Genomic DNA, 20,906 nt, shown 5'->3' with positions numbered 1-20,906 from the left:
CCTGGCCCGGCGAATGTGTGCTCGTCCGTCTCCCTGTGAATTACCTTCCTCCCCTTTCGAGTCCCAAACCCCCAACACCCTCTTTTGTCTTTGGTTGAAGATGGTGTGTTAAGGGAGGGTTTGGGCCATTTTGGTGAGCGACTCAGTTTTCCTGGGGGTCTCCCATGCATTCGTGTTATTAAAACTTGAATTTTCTCCTGTTAATCTGTCTCATGTCAGTTTAATTCTTAGACCAGCCAGAAGAACCTAGGAAGGCAGAGGGACACGTCTTCCTCCCTGGCAGGTGCTAAGGCGGGAAGTGCTCTGGAGCAGAGCGCCGTGCCCCCTCTCCCTGGGGCCCCGTGGTCACCCTGTTATCTGGGTCGGGCACATGTTGGCTGGAATGGAAGTGGACAGAGCCTGGCTGGCCACCATGCAAGTGTCATCAGCCCAGGTTCTCTTCCGCCGTCTGGCCCTGCGTGTCCTCTGTGCAGGGGGCCGGGTGAGAAGCACGGGGCCAGCCGCTCTCATAACCCTCCGGCGCCACCTCCTGGTACGCGGCGTCCACACACACTGCCTGCCGCTCCTGCCGGAGACCAGGTCTGGCTACTCAGCAGCCTGTGTTGGGCCCTGTACCCCTGAGTCACCAGTATCATGCAAACAGAGGCCAAATGACCTTTTGGGGGATGCTTGTCCCATGGCATACCCCAAATTCTTCTGTACTGCAGTTCACGGGAAAGCTCCGCCCCCTGGGCCTGGGGTCAAGGACATCCCCGGGCGCTTGGTGAACCACAGTAATGGTGACTGTATGACTGCGCCTGGCCGGCCTTTCAGACAAGAGAGGCTGTCACCTCCGGATACGGCAGGGGACATCCCACAAGTTCCGAGCCAACGTGGGGCTGAGCCTCGCGCGCGGCTTTCCTCCTTGTGCCTGCGGCTCCTCACGTGGGCTCAGAGCACTTCTTAGGCTGTAAGCAACTCCCCCCACCAGCTTCGGAGACTGGGGACAGACCATCCCTTCCGGCCCCAGGCCGGGTGGGCACAGTGACAAGTGTGAGTCCCGAGGCTCCAGAGGGGAGGGGCCCAGCCAACCCCGCTTCGAACACTTAGAGAGCATTTCTGCCTCCGCCCGAACTGGGACAGACGCTTCGCTCAGGGGCACAGGTCGCTGGCTTCCCCGGTCGGCTCACGGGACACGCCGTCTCCTCCCAGCGCCCCTGACCACACCCACTTCACCTGCCCCATTATCCTTTACTCACTCTTCTGCCTCATGTAGCTGGGCTGGGCGCCCCAGCTGCTCTGGCCACCCTGTCCCCCTGGAAACCTACCCAGCAGAGAGCAAAACAACCGGCTGTTTTGAAAGAGGAGCTTGGCCGGGAGGGGCGGCTCCGCCTGGACCCTGAGATGCTCCGGGGACGCTCGCCCTCGGGGGCCGAGTTATTCGGAGGTGCCGGCGCTTTCTCTCCGCAGCTCGTGGCAGAGTCGGGGAGGCACGGCTGCCCGCGGGCAGGTCAACTAACTGGGAGCTGGTGCCTCTGTGCCCATAGCGAAGCCACTGTCCCCCCACACGCGGATTTTCTCACGGGGACCCATTTTACACGGCAGGACGGCAGGACGCCCACGTCCCCAAACAGCCCTCGGTGTCTTCCCAAGACCACAGTGGGTCCCGGCCCTGCGCTCTGGGCCAACGCTCTTCTCCGCGGCCCCAGAGAAGGTCCTGGAGAGCAGACATCGTCCACCTGTGTCCTCGGTGCCTGGACTCCACTGAAACACCGGGTCCTGCTCAGGTGGCCCAGGATACCTTGGGGGTCCCTGGTCACAGGTGGGAGCCGAGGCCAGAGAAACCCATCCCCCCGGGCCCTGCCCAGCGTCTCCTACACCATGGGGTGCACGGGTTTTGGTGCTGCCTTTGGTCTGGTGAGGGGTCCCCTTCCCAGGCCAGGCACAGAAGACGGCCTGCTTCCCCAGCACGTCCAAGTGCAGCCATGTGGGTGGATATGGGCTGACCAGGCAGGAGGGGCTGTGACCACAGATGTGCTCAGACCAGCCGGTGACCCGGGGCCCAGGGGAGAGCAGAGGCCCAGAGTCCTGGGGAGGCCGTCCAGCTCCTGCCTCTCCCCAGGCAGGGCCCCTGCAGGAGGTGGCTGTGCTTCTAGGGCCCGGCCGGTCAACGTGAGAGCAGAACCGATGGAAGAGACGCCACCTCGTCCGGTGGGCACAGCCAACGGAGTCTCTGCCTCAGGTGAGCCCCTTCCCACACCCGCGGCCCAGAGCAGCTTGGGGGTGCCGGCCACGCAGCTCACGGCCCCGGGGAGGAAGGGCTCGGGGCTTCACAACCACCGAAAGTTGTACAGGGAGATTCACCCCAACTCCTGTGCCGAGAATTCTGAGGCCGGCTCCGGGGGCGATGAGAAGCCTACCTTCCACCCTCACAAAGGCTTATTGAGAACTGGCCGCGTCCCAGGTGCCGTGTAAGTACTAGAGATTCCGGGTGGACAATTTCAGCTCTTATTAGAGGATAACTATCAGACAAAAATATAGACAAAAACTATTTGTGGCAACTTTTCCTTTTTTCTTGCTGATTGATAGAGCGTCTAATTCCATAGGTAGCCATGTGCCCATCTGAAAACTGACACTTCTCAGCCCATGCTGCAGGCGGGAGCGGCCGTGAGCCACAGTGCTGGCCAGAGGTGGAAGTCGAGTCCTTGGGGGGGTTTCCGTGGAATGTCTTCAGGTGGGTCTAATCCAACCGGCAGCCTCCCATTTGCCCTTGGCCCTTGCTTCTTCCTGCTGCTCGGAACACGTGACAATGGCAGCAGCCCCAGTAGCCACTCTGAGCGCGTGAGGACAAGGGCCCCACGACGCGATGGCCAAGCAGAAAGGTGGGCCCTACACTGCCCACCGCCAGACGTCCTGATTTATGAGAGAAAAGCAAATTCCTGTCTCTTTGAAGTGACTCTTATGTAGGTTTTCTGCTGTCATAATCCACTCTCACTGGGAACCCAGCAGGTGGACTCCATCACCAAGGCAACACAAGAAAACAAATGAATCGGGGAGACGTTCAGGTCGACCTAAGTGCCCTGAAGAACACTGACAAGGAGACGAGGCCCAGTGGCAGGAGGAAGATGCTCTGGATCCAGAGGTCGGGGAGGGTCGAGCTGGGCTGCTCGGGACGCACAGGACCCGCCACACAGGCTGGCTTTCCAGGCAGAGGCTGCGGCACACCCGACATTTGAGTCGCAGAAGGCAGCCCGTCCAGCTGGAGGAGGCGGGGCGGGAGGCAGTGTGGACGGACGGCACTGAGGGGCCGGGGTGCGGCGCGTGGCGTTGGGAAGGGCAGGGGGTGAGCGAGAGCCCTGCAAGGCCGGGCTTCCAGATCACAGGGCAGAGCTCAGAGTGGAGCGCTCCCCGGAGGTCGCTGGACAGAGTTTGGGGCAGATCGGGGGATCTGCCCCGGGTCTCTGCCTTCTGCCCAGGACACTGGGGGCTGCTCTGGGCTGGGCAGTGTGGCCAGCAGCACCCTGCCCCCCCCAGATGCCCCTGTCGTCCCCAGGCATCGCCCGTGTTCCAAGGTTCAGAACCAGTGCTCTACTGTCCCGTACGGAGGGGACAGGGTGCAGGAGGGCAGAGTGGAAGGGGGAGACAGGAAAGGAGGGCATGAGGGTCCCCAGGATGCAGTGGGGACAGGCCACATGCCTGGAAAACCTCTGGCAGACATGCTGGTGGTTGAATGGCCCCCGCCGGGCACAAGAAGGACTCTGCTGGCCTGACTTGTGTATGTACCGGGACAATCGAATGTCCTGGACACACAGGACCCCAGCTCCACCCCATGGAGGGGCCAGGACCACGGGGAGGGCTTTCTGTGAGAGCTGCCAGACAGGACTCAGAGGACAGAGGACGGCACGGCTGGGGAGTGACCTCCGCCGGTGATATTGGTCTTTAATCTGCTGCTGTGGGTGCCGGACAAGGGCCCCAAGAGTGCAGAGCGTCACTTGTGGACTCAGGCCTGGAAAGAGGCTGCGGACAGTGGTACTGTCGCTGGGAAGGGGAAGCTGGGGGCACAGCGGGAGGATCCGATGCTTCCCGGGGACTGCTCTCAGATGTCCTGGTGGAGACCAGGCAGGCAGGCGACCTGAAGCCTGGGGATGGCTCTGAGCTCCAGAAACACTTGCAGGAGACTCGGGGGAGGTCAGATGTGTCTCCAGGAACTCTCACCTTCAAACAAGGAAACCTGTCTTGGCCGACACCGTGAGGGACCAAGGCTCTGTCCAGCTTGTTGGTTTTTCTGCTGCAGGTACTTTAGGACGTAGGGACACCGCACACGGGGGGAGAATCCAGCAAACGTTACCCCTGGCCCGACGGCCACTCTGTCCGAAGCAGAGTCTCTCGTGGCTCCCTGGCCTGGCAGCAGAAATTCCTGCTGACTCCTGCTGGATGAAGGCCTCAGGCTGGGAGAGAGTATGGACCAGAACCTTGGGGGGTGAGATGACAAAGCACCTGGAAAGGACCCGGCCCAGACAGCACACACCAGCGACTCTGGGATTGATTTTAAGCACCAATTGTTCCAGCTTTTGCCAAACACAAGGAGCCCTTCCAAGAGCCCTAGTGCACAGCCTCCCAACAGAAACAGCACTGCAGGTCCAGCCAACCCTGGCTGGAAGATTCTAGAAGACCTGGGTGGGACCAAAGCCATCCACTCCCAGTTTACGGACAATTCATATTGCTAACGTTTTCCTGAGCATCAGTAATTACAATAATTCCAGGAAACCAGAATTCCAGGAAGGCACTTAGGGCAAATCTGGGGGAAACATCTTAAGCTTTGTAAGAGTCACTGACAGTTGCCCTAAAAGACGGAAGAATACAAAAGGTGGAGGGAAGATAATAAACGGATGAAGTCTGAGTAGTTGTTACTTGTCCTGATAACAGACAACTGTTCACATGGTTACTTTCCTGTAAAGGACCTGTGCTCCCTTGGGGTTAAAGGTGCGACTGGCCCACGAGGGACCCTGACACAACTGTGATGGGGGACTTGCAGTCCTGGCTCCTCTGAGTGTGACTGGCATGCCCACCACCTTCCTGAAGACCCCGTCTTGCTGCGAGGGGGGCTCACCCTCCAGGAGGTGGTTTGGGCTTGAGCGGCCATGTCCTCACAGCCCACGGACACAGCCCCAGAGGTGGGCACTGCCCCAGACACCCGATCACCACTGTTCACCGGGCTGTGAATGGGGGTCCTTGTCTTTCTGGGGGTGAAGCAGCTGATGCGACCCTGGATGCCACCAAGATCCAGGTCTTCCACTGAAAGGTTACAGCAGCCTTGAGAGGGAAGTGGAGATAGGAGCTCACACGGGGGTCCTGCTTCCTTGGGGCGCAGGTACACCCACGTTACCATGTGCCTCGCCAGCAAAGCTCACATTCTCTCTGGGGGTTGAGCTACGTTTTTGTCATTGGCAACAAGAGTTCTGACGGATCTAAGTTGTAATTCTGGGACTCGGCGATTCATCTTTCGAATTTCAGCCAGAGGGTGTCAGCTCAGCCTTTGAAGATGTCTCCTCGGTGACAGCAAAACTCGGTGTCTGTCTCCAGGGCTGGAAGGAGAGAAGAAACCCACACCTAATGCTGTCTTACTTTATGAGGAAGGTGTTCTTTCTCCTGTCTTACATGAAGAGAAAGGGAACCCAGATAGGTCAGGCAACTTGTCAAAAGTCAGGCAGGTGGCACGTAGGTGTCAGGGGAACTCAAAGCACTGGTTTCCACCCCAGCACGCCGACTCGTACAGTGACCAAGAAGGAAAGCAAAGAGATCTCTTCGAGCCCAGAGATGAAAGGGTGGCCCTTACATCACCCTAACTGCAGCTACAGCAGGAAGACGTCCCCAAGAGCCGCTCTACGACCCCACGAGGCTGCAGCCATGCCAGCAGGCGGGTGAGTCATATGCGGGAGAAGGATCCAGAAGCCGACAGCACCTGGGCTCACACGGGCCCCTCGGGGCCCTGGGGCCTCATCCAGGGCCAGGAGGGGTGAGGGAGCGGGTCGCAGAGTCAGACGAGACCGAGACGTGGCCAGCTCAGCATTCAGTTCTCCCCACTCGCTGACCAGGGTCCAGCTGCTTCCCCAGATTCCACAGCTGTGGCAAGTCTGCACACCCGTGCTGCTCTGGACATCCGCTCAGGGCCTGGACTCTAGGACAGTGAGACCTGTGCCTGGTTGCCCACTGCGTAGATCGGAATTTAGAGTGGACTAATTAATTTATAGGGTATAGAACAGAAAATTGGGTTTATATGGCTTTTCCTAGGCCTGAGAACGGTATGTTTAAGAGGAAATAGATAACGGGGGGGGGGGCTGTTTTGACTCATTTTTATGAAAACCAGAGAAACCCCTGCATGACTTTCCTGGCGTTTCTCTCTTCTCCAGGGTTCTGTCTCCACCGCTGAGAGAAAGCAGGGGAGGAAGCCCATTCCCATCGGTTCAATAAAGGGCAGTGAGCCCCACCCATCTTGAGGAGGCCGGTGGCAGAATGGGGACAGAGGCGGAAGGTCACCATCACGCCCTCAGGACGGCGGCTGGTGGCCAGCAGCGAGGCTGCCCTGACCGTGCTGTGGTCACGCAGCAGCGGGCAGCCCTGTACCTGCTCCCCGCACCCCCAGACCCACGCCTCAAACGCTGTACCAGCGACTTCGCTGTCTCACCTGTCTCTTCAGATACGCTATCTGCAAAAATAAGATTATTACAATCAGCCTCCAAGTAAAGATCTCCACCTTGAAGAGCGACGGGGCTGCTGCCAATGAGACGTGAGCACCAGATCAGCAATTTTTATTTTATATAGGGGTGTAGTTGATTTACAGTAATAGTTTCAGATACAGCAGTGATTCAGTTTTATATATATATATATATATATATATATATGTATATATATACATCTCTTCTTTGCCCATATAGGTTATTACAGAATACTGAGTACAGTTCCCTGTGCTATACAGTAGGTCCCTGTTGGGTCTCTATTTTATATATGTTTTATATACTATATATTTTATATATAGTAGTGTGTATATGTTAACCCAAGACTTCTGATTTATCGCTCCCCCAACCTTTCTCCCCTTTGATAACCGTAAGTAAGTTTATTCTCTATGTCTGTGAGTCTGTTTTTGTTTTGTAAATGAGCTCATTTGTATCACAGTTTCGATTCCACACATAAGTGAGATCCTATGGTATTTGTCTTCCTCTTCCTGACTCACTTCACTCGGGATGACAATCTCTAGGTCCATCCATGTTGTTGCGAATGGCATTATTTCATTTTTTAATGGCTGAGTAATATTCTCTTGTATGTACGCACCAAGTAAGAATTCATGGAGATAAAGGTAAGAAGGGGTCACTAAGGAGTCTGTAACATGGCCAGGACGTAAGAGCTGAGCGCAGGAATGATAACGGGTGAGTCCGCAGAGCAGCTCAGGCCGACGGGCGCCCCGCTCCCACTGGTACTTTCTCGGAGGTCGGCCGCCAGGGGCTCAGGTGGTCAGCAGTGGGCAGCGGGTGCATGAGAATAGTTCACGTAAGGAGGATAAGGACAAGGGCAGACACAAAAGCAGGAAAGGGGCACGGGGCAGGGCGGCGGGCTTCAGTCACACGGGAAGGAGGCTGGGGGCTGAGGCTGTGTCCAGGTGTATCCCGGCCTCTGCAAGACCTTGGGTGTCAGCCGTCGGCCTCTCGTTTCACAATATTCTGAGTCCAGTGAGGGAGTTTCTCATGCAAACTCTGTTGCCTTTAAATTCACGCAGAGCGTATGAAGCATTTCAGCACCCTCTTCCTCCTTCCTGTCGGCATGAAAACACAAGTCACTGCTTATTGTTATTTTGAGAACTAAATGTGGAACCTGGGGGATCGGAGACGTCTCCAGGAGCACAGCTGTGCCCAAGTGGCCAGAAAGAGAACCGCACTCCTACGGCACTTGTGTTAGAGCCTGGTTCTGCGCTAGGCACTTGATATGAACCCCCCAGCCGTCTGCACAGCAGGAACAGGTGGTGTGAATTAAAGCGCACACACACACACACACGCACACAGCACACGCACACACGCGCACACACGCATACGCACACACAGTACGCACACGCGCACACACGCATACGCACACACAGTACGCACACGCACACACACGCACACACACACGCGCACGCACACACGCACGCGCAGCGCGCACACACACACACACACGTGCACGCACACACACACGCGCACGCACACACGCACGTGCGGCCCCGAGCACAGTGTCTTCGTAAGCGAATGAAAGCGTGGTTAGGCTTGTAGTTCAGCACCAACAGGAAATCATACTTCAAGCGTTCAGATTCCCAAAGTTACAGAATGTCGTCCCCCCATGTGAGGAACATTCAATGAATTAGGCATTTCTAGCAGCACCTTGGGTGAAGTATAGCATGAATCAAAGTGTTAATTCAACGTAGGTGTTCATTTTCTCTTAGTTTGGTGAAATGAGAAAAGTACTGGCCTCAGTCAGAAGAAGTGGGTTTGAGCCTTGGGGCCACGGGCAGCAGAGGCGAGACCCAGCCCGGCTGAGATGTTCCGCGGACACACGGCCAAGGCGGCGCCAGCATCCCGTCCCCTCTCACTTTACTCACGCTGAATCACGATTACAAGAAATGGTGACCGTGGCTATTCTCTGAGTTAATTTCTGGTGCCGTAATTTTTAAAGAACACAAACACCAATGTTTTCCAGGGACTTCCTGTGAGAACAGCTGCAAATTAAGTCATCCAGCAGAGGCTCTGTTTGTGTACCCTGATTTGTTTTGCTCAAAGATAAAACAACAGGAGAATTCGTCTGGGTGCCAGGAAGGATGAAGCTAATGGGAAAAGCATGTAACAATGACGTCATGCAGCTCCGAAGTTTAGGGCTTTCAATCGAGGGTTAATAACCATTACAGAGAGATTCGATTTTGATAAAACACATCAAAAATAACATTTTCCATGATACTTAAGATTATGCTCAATGTTGGAAAAGGAAAGAAGGTTATAATGAAAATCAGAAGATTCCTACCCTTCTCCTTCCCCAAACCTCCCGCACAGAAAAGCCACACCAGACTCACTGTTCTACCCTTGAACAGTCCCTGCAAGCGACAAAGGGACAGTCCCCTCCCTCCCCAGTAACACCAAAGTGTCCATAAAGAAGCTATTTCTGAAAAACGGGGCTTCCTGGCAGAACCGACGAGACCAGCATCAGGCTGATGTTCAGAGTTATAATGGGAAAAAAGCCTGACTTCGAGATCCCTCTGTTAAGTTAGGGAAACGTTTACGGCAGGAGGTAAGGCTGCCGTGGGAAAGACCACGGAGACGTTCTGGCGGGCTTCCTTCCTCTGGAGACCCCGTCTCTGGAGAAAGAAATCCAGACACTGAAAGAGCAAATGAGCCTGAGCTATTTTTCACAAATCCCACAAACATTGAAAGAGGCACCACTAGAGCCTCTGGAACCTTCCAACTTCAAACATGCTGCTTCCCTGTCAACGCCTCCAGGTTTTGGGTCTGAGAGTATCTGTTACCATTAGCATAAAAGGCGGCAAATCCACAACTAGAAGATTTCAAGCATGAAACCTTAACACTCAATACCTGAGGAAGCAGGAACGTGGTCTGCTCAGGGCCTTTGCCAAAGTAGCCGCTTAAAGAAAACAGGACGGCAGCCCAAAGGGCCGCACAGCGGGAAGGAGCCTTTTCAGAGGAGCCTACGGGACAGCACAGACACAGGCCTGGGATAAGCTGGCTGCAGGGGGCCCCAGGGCTGCCCTCCACTTGCGGGTGGCCTGGTGCAGGTACCCCGCCTCTGGGCCCATTTCCCCTCTTCTGCAATTACAGGACAACCCATTTAGCTGTTCAGGCCGAGACTCCCAACCGTCCATGGTGGGCATTTGGGACATGCAAGGCTCTGGTGGCTTCGGGGACAGAGGACTCCGCACCCCGATTGCTGACGTGCTCGTCCTGCTCCCCCATCTGTCTCCAAGGTTCTAGGGTCTCATGGCTACAGCTGCGGATGGTGATGCGGTGGTGAAACCAGAAGAAACACACTCAGGTGACTTCCTGAAACTGTCAGAAAAGACTTTTTTCTAAAAAATGCTTTTGGGTCATTCTCTAAGCACAAGGAAGAATCTTTCTTTTTTTTTAAAAACATCTTTATTGGAGTATAATTGCTTTACAATGGTGTGTTAGTTTCTGCTTTATGACAAAGTGAATCAGCTGTACACACACGTATAAGGAAGAACCTTTTGGCAAATCACTTGGCAAACAAAACACAACTATTTATGTCACTGAGCACATAATTTTGCCCACAGGAAACAGGTGTGAATATTTTAAGAAGGCACAAGGAATGTTTCCATACATTCTCCTCATTTTTCCTTTAAATAAGACTTTAGTTTTTTAAGGGCAGTTTTAGGCTTACAACAAAATTGAGAGGAAGGTACATATATCTCCCTGCTCCCCAACTGTTAAAACTGCTTAATTTTTAAATATCTTTCTAATGACTTCAGATTTTTATTATGAAATAAAATACACAAAAAATTACCTAAAAGTAAACTGGCAGCTTAATAAATTATTGTAAAGAAACTCATGAAAACCACCAAGATCAAGAAATTAGGTTTTACCATAATTATCTCAGAATCCCTCTCTTGATTGTTTTTATATCGATCTCTCTCATTTTCTTTTTTTCTGAAGTTTATTTTTTTATACACAACGTTCTTATTAGTTATCTATTTTATATCTAATAGCGTATACATGTCAATCCCAATCTCCCAGTTCATCCCCCCCCCCCCACTAGCCTCCCCCGCCCCGCTTTCTACCCTTGGTGTCCATGTTTGTTCTCTACATGCGTCTCTATTTCTGCCCTGCAAGCCGGTTCATCTGTACCATTTCTCCTCTCCTCATTTTCTAAAGCAAGACACAAACGCTTTTGCCAACTTTACATCGTCCACTTCGTTTCAATTGAAATGGCACAGGGTGCTGGGCGCTGTGTTGACCTGGGTCAACCTCTGACCAGGAAAGCGCCTCATTTAATTTGTCTTTTGTTGACCGAGGGGTGGAGAGCAGGTGAGCTGCAGGTGGGCCAGGTGAGATGAACCTCTGCACCTCGGGCCCCAGCCTCTGGCAGAGGCGGCCTCCAGCCGAGTGGGATGGACTGTGGACCCTGGGTCCCCTGGGGAGGGGGTCGGGGCACCGTGCCTGCTGAGAATCTGGCCGAAGGGGGACTGCTCTCTCCCACCCCCCACCTCAGACTGATGGTCCTTCCATGGGCCAGGGGGCCACCATCCATCCCAGGTGCGGTCAGCACGCCAGGTGTGGCCGGCACACAGCACAGGTGCTGGTCTTGGGGGAGGGAGAGGAAGTCCAGGCAGGCCTGTTTCCGGGTCCACAGCCTGGCCTCCACATCGTCCAGTCTTTCTATCAACCTGCGGCCCACACGCCCTTCTGCAGCCACTCTACCTGGGTACCTGCTTCCCGAGCTCCAGCTCATGGGGTCCTCAAGCACCCAACACTACGTGGAGAAGCTTATTCACGTTACACAAAAACGTACGTAACACGACATCTGTCACTCGAAGAAAAGACAGCTGCTCGAGTCGTTCCGCGCAATCCCTCACCTTCCCGTGACCAGGGCGAGCTCCCCAGGACAGCATCAGAGGACAGGCTCAGTATTGCCTGCAGTGAGGCAGGGTCGTGAAAGTTCAAGTGTCTCATCACAAAGTTTGAACTGATTTGGCAAATTCAAAAACTTCAGTACTGAATTTTTCCCTTTCAAGTTTCTTCTTGTGATAACTCCGTAACGAGCCACGATTTTTCCAGCTCCTGCAAAGACACCCTCACATCCCTCCAGGTCCCTCAGGACGGCATCCTCTCTCCTGCCTGGACCCAGGGCACCAGGGGCTGGAAAGCTGTCACACGGTCACATGTTTCTGGCCACAGAGCCAGAAACCTCGGGGGTGGGGTAGGGGCTGGAGGTTTCCCCTGGGAGCTCGCCCCCAACCTGCCCGAAATTCACAACACGGAGGTCAGCTCTGTCCACAGGACAGCATCCCAGCCACGGGGGAGGACAGCCTCCATTTAACTAATCCCCTTGTTTTTCTTCCTTTTTCACTTTTTTCTATGAATGGTGGTCCATGCAGAGACCCTGGGCTCCCCCGGGGACCCACCTCTGGGATCGGCTCATGAAAAGAAGAACACCCATTCTCCGTTTGAAAATGTGGCCCATTTATTGGAACTGAAAGGCGTCGTTACATAGTGCAAACGGCTCTTTGGTGACGGACTGATTACAATGAACAGAAGAAAGGCACTTGCTCCTGGCAAAGGGTTAGAAAAGTCAGGGAATATGTACACGCAGCTCCCCACGGGGCTGGAGGCGTGTCCAGGCCCCTCCCACCACCTCATCAAATGGCCGATTCTGCAGACGTTCCAACTGCAACCGCAACCGCAGAACTTCTCTGTGAATCACAGTCAGCCTCCCGTCGGGCTAGACAACGCCGTGCTAGGCTGCCTGTCTAAACCCACCCTCTGCGTGAAACCACAGATAACCCCCCCGGGCACCTTCAGACACCAAAACACTCCAGAAGGCGGGATTTTATACCTGAGCAACTTACACAGCCATCAACTTTCAGACAAAGTTATCCATTTTCTGCTTAGAGAGACTGGTTCCAAGATTTGGTTATTTATTCAGTGTGAGTTATTAGTTCAGAAGAAGTCCCGTGCCTGTGAAACACTGGAGTTTTTACTGATCACTTAGTGATGTGTGAGGACAGACTTCAAGCCGACCGTGTGTAAGCTGCTGTCGAGTCCTCGGGCTGGAATGTTAGCAGGGCAGGCACTGGGGTCTCCTGTGGCCGGGAAGGAGGCCTGTGCTGGGCCGAAACCAGGCTTTCAAACTGCCCACTACCTGCTGGATGCTGGCGGGAGCCCTGCCTCCCCTCCCCCACCCCGTGATGAGCTCCACACGGGCCACAGGCTTTGGCCCTCGGACCGAGACGGCCGGGGTCCTCGAGGGTCTCCTGTGGGAAGGGCAGGTGGGCGCTGTATCCGCGCCCAGCACAGGACCCGGTTCGCTGTGGACACTCAGGTCTGCGGAACTGAGCAGGACGTCCAGGGACATGTTTCTCAGAACACAGACCACTTTGTATTTGGAACAAGACGGGAGGTTTTTGGTCAGTTAAAAAGACGGAGACCATGAGGTATGGAAGTTGCTTTTCACTGAATCCTACGAGAACTTGTGCAGAGTGGAAATGGTTTTTCTGATGCATCTAAAACTAAGGCACGGGCGAAATTTCATCAAACATCACACGCTGTGAAAACGGAAACGAGGTATAGGGATTGGTCGTTTTTCTTCAATGCACTCACACAACCTGAAGTTAGAAAGGTCCCAACATTCGAACTCCTCCCGTTGGAAGAAGAATCTAGAGCACTGTGGCCCTCCCGTGGGCTCTGGTGGGACAGAGCACGCACTGGCCACGGCTAACGCTGGCCGCGCAGGTCAGTAGGTACCGTGGCGTGGAGCGGAGGGTTTTCACATCTGGTCCACACCAGCCAGCGTGCGTGCAAGTTACAGGTGAACGCAGACCTGTTCTAAACGCGGCTGAAAAACCTTCCAATCCCGGGCGAAGGAGTCGGGAGCCGCAGGATGGGCTGCTGCTCCAGGCGGCGGGGTCATCCGCCCTGTGGGTCCAGGTGATGCCCTGGGAGCTGCCAAGGGCCGGGGCTGGGGGGATGTGCTCACTGCCCAGACCAGTCACCCAACACGCTCCGCAGACACTGCTCCGTGTGCCAGAGACTGAGTTTCTTTCCAATCCCGTGTCCCTCCTCTGGCGGCTCCACTCTGCAAGCTCCTGGTACCAGAACCAGGCGGGACTAACTTTCAGTTGAGAAGAAACGGTGACATTAGGTGAAATCAAGTTAGGAGCCTCAATGATTTAATCGTGCAATTTAATAGTAGCACCAATTTTTCATTTAGAAAAAATTAAATAAAAACCTGAGAAGTCTAACATGAAGTTAGGACACGTGTCTGCTCCGTGGTCTGTTGGCGAGCACTCCGGCCTGAGCCCCCTGGGCGAGTTCCGACACGGCTCCATGCCGTGGCCCCGAGACGTCCCGGCCTCGCTGTGCCCTGTCCCCTGCACTGCCCGCTCCGGCCTCGCTCTCCAGGGGACGAGGGGGAAGCTCAGGGCTCAGAGGCACTCAGGGCTTCTTCCCCATGGAGTCTCCCGGGCAGACAGGACAGCAGGCCCCGCCGACCCTCACGGGTGCTGGACAATCGGCCGGCTGGCAAGTCTCCACGAAGCAGGTGACCTGCCCGTCCTGGAGGAGAGACGGCGCCCGAGCCCGTAAGTCCTGCGGACCCGGCCCCTGTATCTCACCCCACCCCCAGCTCTGACCTCCCACTGGGGACCCCGGGATCACATCCCTGGGTGTCAACCAGGAAGAGGTCCGGCTAGAGAGGAGCTGGGAGGACAGGGCTCTGCCCAAACCTGACAACCACCAGGGACACCGGACGGACCCCTGCTCCTCCAGGGCCAGGGGGCGAAGTGCCCTCCCCATGTGCACCGACCCGCCGCCGCCCTCCCGTCTCGGCTCCCAGCCCCGCCCCAAAACTCCCGCCCAGCCTGGGCAGCGGCCAGGCCCCTCTCCCCTGCGGCCACCACTGCCCCCTCGGTCCACTTGCTCCAGGACCGAGAACAGTGTGCACAGCCCCGCGCTGACCAGGGGCAGTGATGTCCGTGTCGACCTTCAGCAACGGCTCTGGGGGAAGGGCCCTGAGTTCTCAAGGGACGTGGGAGGGGACCCCACAGCTGAGCTCCCTGACGGCCCTGCTGCCTGCCCGGGTCCCCCGCGGCACCCACACTCACGCGGCATTCACAGACGGTGCAGGGATCCCGCTTCCATGTGGCGCCGTCCGCGCGCGAGCTGCCGTCTGCATCCACGCACTCGGTGCTGAGCCGGGACTCGAGTTTCTTTATCTGCGGCAAAGCAGAAGCGCTGGTCACCGGGACGCAGCGGGCAGCTTGGGTACCGCGCACCTGCTCCCTCACTTGAAACGATGCCTCACGACGAACGGGGACCGAGGTGAATGTCTAAAGCACTTTCCTGGAACCTCAGATTTACTCGTTAGGCAGCTGGTAGCTGTCTGTCCAAAAGCTCCATGACAACAGCCTGACCTCCGCCGTGTCTGAGGCCAGAAGTGCGGGGACTGTAAGGACGGTGAGTAGTCGGTAAAGAAGAGAAGAGAAACCTTAGAAAGAAGCAGAGAGAATGCCGACACAGGACTGGGTGACGGTGGACTGTAAGGACGGTGAGTAGTCGGTAAAGAAGAGAAGAGAAACCTTAGAAAGAAGCAGAGAGAACGCCGACACAGGACTGGGTGACGGTGGACTGTAAGGACGGTGAGTAGTCGGTAAAGAAGAGAAGAGAAACCTTAGAAAGAAGCAGAGAGAATGCCGACACAGGACTGGGTGACGAGAGCATTCTGCACCAGCTTCTCAAAGGAGCTCTGGGCTGTGACCGGCTGCTGACCCCGACGCACACCGGCCCCAGCTTGGGGCCACCCTCTTGCTGGGAGGGAGGCGCTGACGGGGTGGCGGGGGCTGGAAACGCTGGGGCCTCTGCACCGTGGAGGGTCCGGCAGCCCCGGCCCATTTCCCTCTGGGATACGTGAGAGGAAAGCAAACTTCCACCTCGTTTATTTAGCCCACCATCGTTCGGGTTTTCCGAGTCTCAGCTGACTCATGAACGAGGTGTGGGACGGGCACCGCCGGGCGTGGGGTGGCCAGCCTCTCACCGCCCCGTCCTGCATCCCCGTCTGGTCAGCCTGACCCATGTGTGCAGAGCGACCGGGCCTCTCTGCCGCTCCCTGTGGACTCTCAGGGATCAGGGGTCAGCCGTCTGGCCCTGGACACTCATCCGAGGGTGCAGCCCCACCCTGGGCACGCTGTGCGGCTAGCTCAGGGTCTGCTCGGGTTTTCTGTCTCCAGCTCCAGGCAAAGGGCTTCTTGTCCGGGCCCTGAACCCAGCGGGAGGCCAGCTGGGGCAGGCCAGTCCTCCCCCTGCCCAGCCCCCAACCGTGGCGAGTCTGTCAGCACCTGAGGCTGTCATCTCTGTCCCCAGACCCCTAGGCGGGAGGAGAAGCTACAGGGCAAGCGCAGAGCAGATGCAGGGCAGCCGGCGCGCTTCTCCCCGGAAGATACAAACGTCTTCCAAGCCCGCGGACTGAGACCCCCAGAAGCAGGACGTGGCCTGCACCACAGATCCCCCACTCGCAGGCCTGTCTCTGGAATGTTCCACAGCATGAGAAGCCCTTCTCACTGGGACCCTCTGCATGCATCCCATTAACCTGAGATCTCACTCTTCACTCCCACTTAGGTGACATCACGCTGAGACCCCCGCGCAGACACGGCAGGGGCGGGGTGCGGAGGTCTGCAAACCCTGCAGACCCCCAGGGAAGAGCCCCGGAGTACAGATGTGCCGGTGCCCTTCCGGCGCCCAAGGGGACCCGACCTCCACCAAAACCTCCTGATCCCCCCGGGAGCAGAGGCTTAACAGTCATCCCTGAAGAGGAGGCTTTGGGCAGGACTTGAGGTTTGAATTCTGCGTGGCCCTGACCCGGAGCCCCTCACAGCCAGTGTTCGGAGGGAACCCGCGCCCCTCACCCAACGCGCCAGTGGGCAGCCCACGGCCGAGGGTCCCCGGTCCCAGGAGGTCCAAGGGCAGCTCAATGCGGCCCAGCTGGAGCCAAGCCAGAAAGAAGGGCAGAGACAAAAGTGACCTCCCTGGAGGCTCCCGGGCCGAGGACCAGGGGTATGTGGGCAGCACCTTCCCTTCACCGTCACGGGAGAAACGCACACTGGGCCCAAGGGTGGAGAGGGGCCGGGCAGGCCGGGGAGGTGAGGATGGGGGCGCCCAACCTGCTTCCTGAGGTCCCTGATGGTCTTCTGCATCTCCAGGACAAACTCCCGGAAGTCGCTGGTCCCTGCTACTGGTGGGCGCTCAAAGGCGGTGGCCGAGGCGTTACTGGGCCTCGTCCCGGGCATCCCGGCGCTGCTTGGGAGAAGCAAGGGAGACTCAGGACACAGCCAAGGGTGTGCGGCTCCCAGGCCCGAGGGCGGGGCGCGTGGAGCGGCTGCATGGGTGCCCTTGAGGCACCCCCCCCACACCCAAGGGCCAGCTGGCAGGGTGCACGGTCCCAGGTCCCGGCGGGGCTCGGCCGTACCTTGGCATCTTCCCAGGCCCCGCATCCGTGGCTGGCTCGTCCTCCCGGTAGCTGAATTCAAGGGACCGCCTGCCTCGGAAGTGGTAGGAAAACGCGTTGAACTGTCCCCGGGTTCTGCAGTCTGCGGGCAAAGCGCAGACACGTTAGGGTCTCGAGTCCCACGAAGGGGACGTTAAGAACAGCTCGGCAAGTATCACTGTCCTTCCCGCAGGACACGCGGGGCGCTGAGGTCGGCAGCGCTGGAGGCACTGTCCCCACTCCCCTTCCCCTCCCCACCCCAGGTGAGCGGCCTGGAGCCCCCCGACCCCCAGTGCTGCCCCCCGACGACACCCTCCTCCGGGTGGGGCATGCGCCTGCTGTGCTGCCCACACGGGAGTGGTTGGCACTGTTTCAGTAACTTCTACAGTGATCTCAAAAGCGTGTGCATGTGTGTGTCTTCCTCTCCGTGACTCATCAGTCCTCACAGAGAGGCTGAAATTCCTAACTTTGGTCAAGAGAAAAAGACACGCATCCTCCCAAGGGCAGTTTCTTAGGTTTCTCACGTGTGCAGGTTTCGTACTTGGATTAAACAAATACACAATTAAGAGATGAAGGTTAAAGAAGTTTGGGTTAAGTGAGTCTTTTTTTTGCAGTACGCGGGCCTTTCACTGTTGTGGCCTCTCCCATCGCGGAGCACAGGCTCCGGACGCGCAGGCTCAGCGGCCATGGCTCACGGGCCCAGCCGCTCTGCGGCATGTGGGATCCTCCCGGACCGGGGCACGAACCCGTGTCCCCTGCATCGGCAGGCAGACTCTCAACCACTGCGCCACTGGGGAAGCCTGTAAGTGAGTCTTTTATAAACACTGAGGTGTCAATAACAGCTACCGACATTTGGTTCTGTCAAACCATAACTCTTTTTTTTCCACCACTTTTTAGATATGGCTTCTGGACTAAAATAAAAACAGATAAAGTTTATAGAGCATTCTTTAAGTTTTGTCAGCTGAGGGCTATGCCTGCTATTTCTAAGAGGAAAAGAATCCAGAAGAAAGGATGCTGGAAACTGTACCAGTGCCTAAGCCTCTGACTGTCCAGCGGAAGCAAGAAAAGGCTCTGGAATGAGGCACAGACGACGGAGCCTGGATCCAAGACTCAGGCTCTAGCTCTGGGCTGTGGCACACAGGACAGAGCCTGGATCCAAGACTCGGGCTCTCAGAGGACTTCGGGTTTCTGCAGCAAAACCCAGAAAACCTGTCTCTGTTCCTTTCTAAGCAGCTACAGGGAATCTATCTGGCAAAGTTATCAGAAAATGAAGATTCTGTATCTGAAAAGAAAGACTGGCTTTTTCCAATGATTTTCAAAGAGAACAACCGTCTGCAAACACAAGAATCAAATTCTCTGCCATGTGTGTGGAAAACTGTTGTGACCTTAATATACTAGTCAGAATATTTTTTTAAAAAAGCGAAAAAAAACACCAAGTTCCCAACAGCTATAAAAATCAGAAATTAATGCTTTGGAAACTTGGGCATGTAGCGAGCAAAATTTTAATTTTTATGTGAATTCTCCTACAACGTTGCAAATCGTATTCATTATATATATATATTTAACGTGTTATGTACCCCATGTATTAGTTACGTACATCATACGTACGCGCAGAGAGAAGCCACAGACACAGAATCACAGCAGACACACTCACTCACTCACAACGTGCATCGACCCAGATTTCAATACTTACTAACGAAAATAACAGCTCATTAAAATTAACTACTAGGGAGAACAACCTGGCCAGGGCTATTCCTGCGGAAGTAACGAGGTGCGAAAGAAAACCGGTTTCTGCACCTGGTGTCCATCGCCAGCCGAAGGCGGAGGGCCGGGGGCCGGGGCTCTGGGCCCTCCTTGCCCACCTCACCTGCAGGGGCTCTGTGGCCCGTGGTGTTGCCCCAGGCTCGGGGCCCCATTTCCTCACCACAAGAGCGGGGTTACCCAGAATGGGTCCTCAATGTTCCCCCCATTGCAATGTTCCCTGGGTCTCTGATCACAGTTGGAATGAAACCAAAATTATGTTCAAATGAGAACGTGCCGTCGAGGTTAGCTACGACCCGGCTCGGGAATGCTGCGTAGGAGCCGCCTGGACGGCGCATCCAGAAACAGCCGCGGCGGCAGGACAGGCAGCGCCGCCTTCACGGGCTCCCAGGTGCCTGGGTGAGGCCGCCACGCAGCTGCCTGTCACACTCTCCACTTCCTCAGGAGGGGATTTATGGCACGTTTCTCTGCTTACACAAGCTCTTCTGGACACTGAGAACACACAGCACGCAGTTTTAAAATTAAATTTGATGTCTGGCAAGCTTTGCGATCTGTTTCTTGTTCATATTTTATCTGCGGGGACAGACAGGCAGGCTATGAAATGCAGACGTGTGATAGGTTTTAAAGAAAAGCTGGGAGCTAAGCTCATTAAAGTTTTGCTGTCTGTTTCTTTTACTTAGTGGTTCTCATTGCTAACTCCTATCTCTTGGCATTACAAATTCTTCAAAACCATGACTTTAGTTATCCTCGGGTTCCACAGTACTGCTCGGTATGGACACTCCAGAATTTACAGTGACCCCTAGAGCCGCCCGTTTCGTGTTCTCACTGCTGTGCCGATTCCAGCCCGTGCGTTAGCGGGCATTAAGCTTCCACCCAAACTGTCGGTGAAGGAGGACGGACCCCGGTGAGCAGCAGGGCCCCGGGACGCCCACCTTCACAGCAGTCTTGCCACACGCGGAGGTCCAGCCGGGGGATCTCGTCACAGCTGCTGTACCCGTGGGGGAACTCGGCCACTCGGAACACGTCCCTCTGCACACGCGTGATGTTGTCTGAATTGTCGCACACGATCCGGGCCAGCGACGTCTGCTTGATCTGCGTGAGCTGGGCGGGGGTGAAGACCCCCGGGTTCTCATACCACAACCTGCGTTCCCCAGAACGAGAGCAAAGCTCAGGGAAAACACGACACGGAAAAGCCCAGGGGGCTGGTTAAAATATTCCCCACACTCAGTTTCGCCAGTGATGAGACGTAAGTGGCTCAATTAGGTTATCACTTAAAAATGGACTCAAACGTTACTGTGAGCCACTCAAAAAACGAAGACCAAGAAACCTGCACTAACGTCAGCAGGGGCAGCTCCTCTGATGGACCAGCACAGGCCACCTTCCAGAAACACTGCCGGCACACGGCCACCTACCGAATTACCTGGCGGCAGGTGCATCTGCATTTACCTGTCCCCGTCCCGTAGGCGCTTGAACTGCGTGCTCAGCAGACACATCAAGGTAGGCCCCAGGCGGCTGCCGGGGACCAGGTCCTCCACCATGAGGGCGGGAAACAGGTCGATGTTGAGCGGGGAGCCGTACAACCTACGAGACCAAGCAGAGCCTTCAATTCACTGAGCAAAGCCGTACCTGGTGAAGAGCACAGCAACTAGCGGAAGATAAAACCCTCGTGGCTTCTTTATCATTATTTGACGTTATTCAGGTCTTCACTTAGTAAAATCCACTTATTTCTTTAAAGCGTCTATCCATTATGTTTTAAAGAGGTGTTCCTATTTCCCGTTTATATACACATGATAAAATACACACACGGATATATTTATTATACAAACCTTAGAGAAGCCAAGAAAACACAAGGAAGGAAATTAAAACCACACCTTTCCTGCCTATTTAGAGACAACTTGACATTTACTGGAAACCCTTCCAGTGTT

At 55.6% G+C, this 20,906-nt stretch overlaps 1 protein-coding gene across 7 annotated transcripts in view; it reads right to left on the bottom strand.

Moving 5' to 3' along the window:
• Window positions 1-12,182: 12,182 nt before the first annotated feature.
• Window positions 12,183-20,906, bottom strand: part of PXDN (peroxidasin) — a 66,364-nt gene continuing 57,640 nt past the window's right edge. For 6 of the 7 annotated variants that reach the window (XM_033838063.2, XM_033838066.2, XM_033838064.2 and 3 more), the window contains 6 exons: window positions 20,428-20,562; window positions 19,914-20,122; window positions 17,203-17,323; window positions 16,898-17,030; window positions 14,846-14,956; window positions 13,909-14,297 (listed from right to left, as the gene is read on the bottom strand). In XM_033838063.2, coding sequence (XP_033693954.1) covers window positions 14,178-14,297; window positions 14,846-14,956; window positions 16,898-17,030; window positions 17,203-17,323; window positions 19,914-20,122; window positions 20,428-20,562 — 829 coding nt within the window. In that variant the 3' untranslated portion in view covers window positions 13,909-14,177. Of the gene's footprint in view, window positions 13,855-13,908; window positions 14,298-14,845; window positions 14,957-16,897; window positions 17,031-17,202; window positions 17,324-19,913; window positions 20,123-20,427; window positions 20,563-20,906 lie in introns of those variants that run through there. The other variant, XR_004521699.2, reaches the window with a different exon arrangement.

The sequence above is a fragment of the Tursiops truncatus genome, chromosome 14, assembly GCF_011762595.2.
Source record: "Tursiops truncatus isolate mTurTru1 chromosome 14, mTurTru1.mat.Y, whole genome shotgun sequence".
NCBI lineage: Eukaryota > Metazoa > Chordata > Mammalia > Artiodactyla > Delphinidae > Tursiops > Tursiops truncatus.
This window is presented reverse-complemented; position numbering and strand designations above follow the sequence as displayed.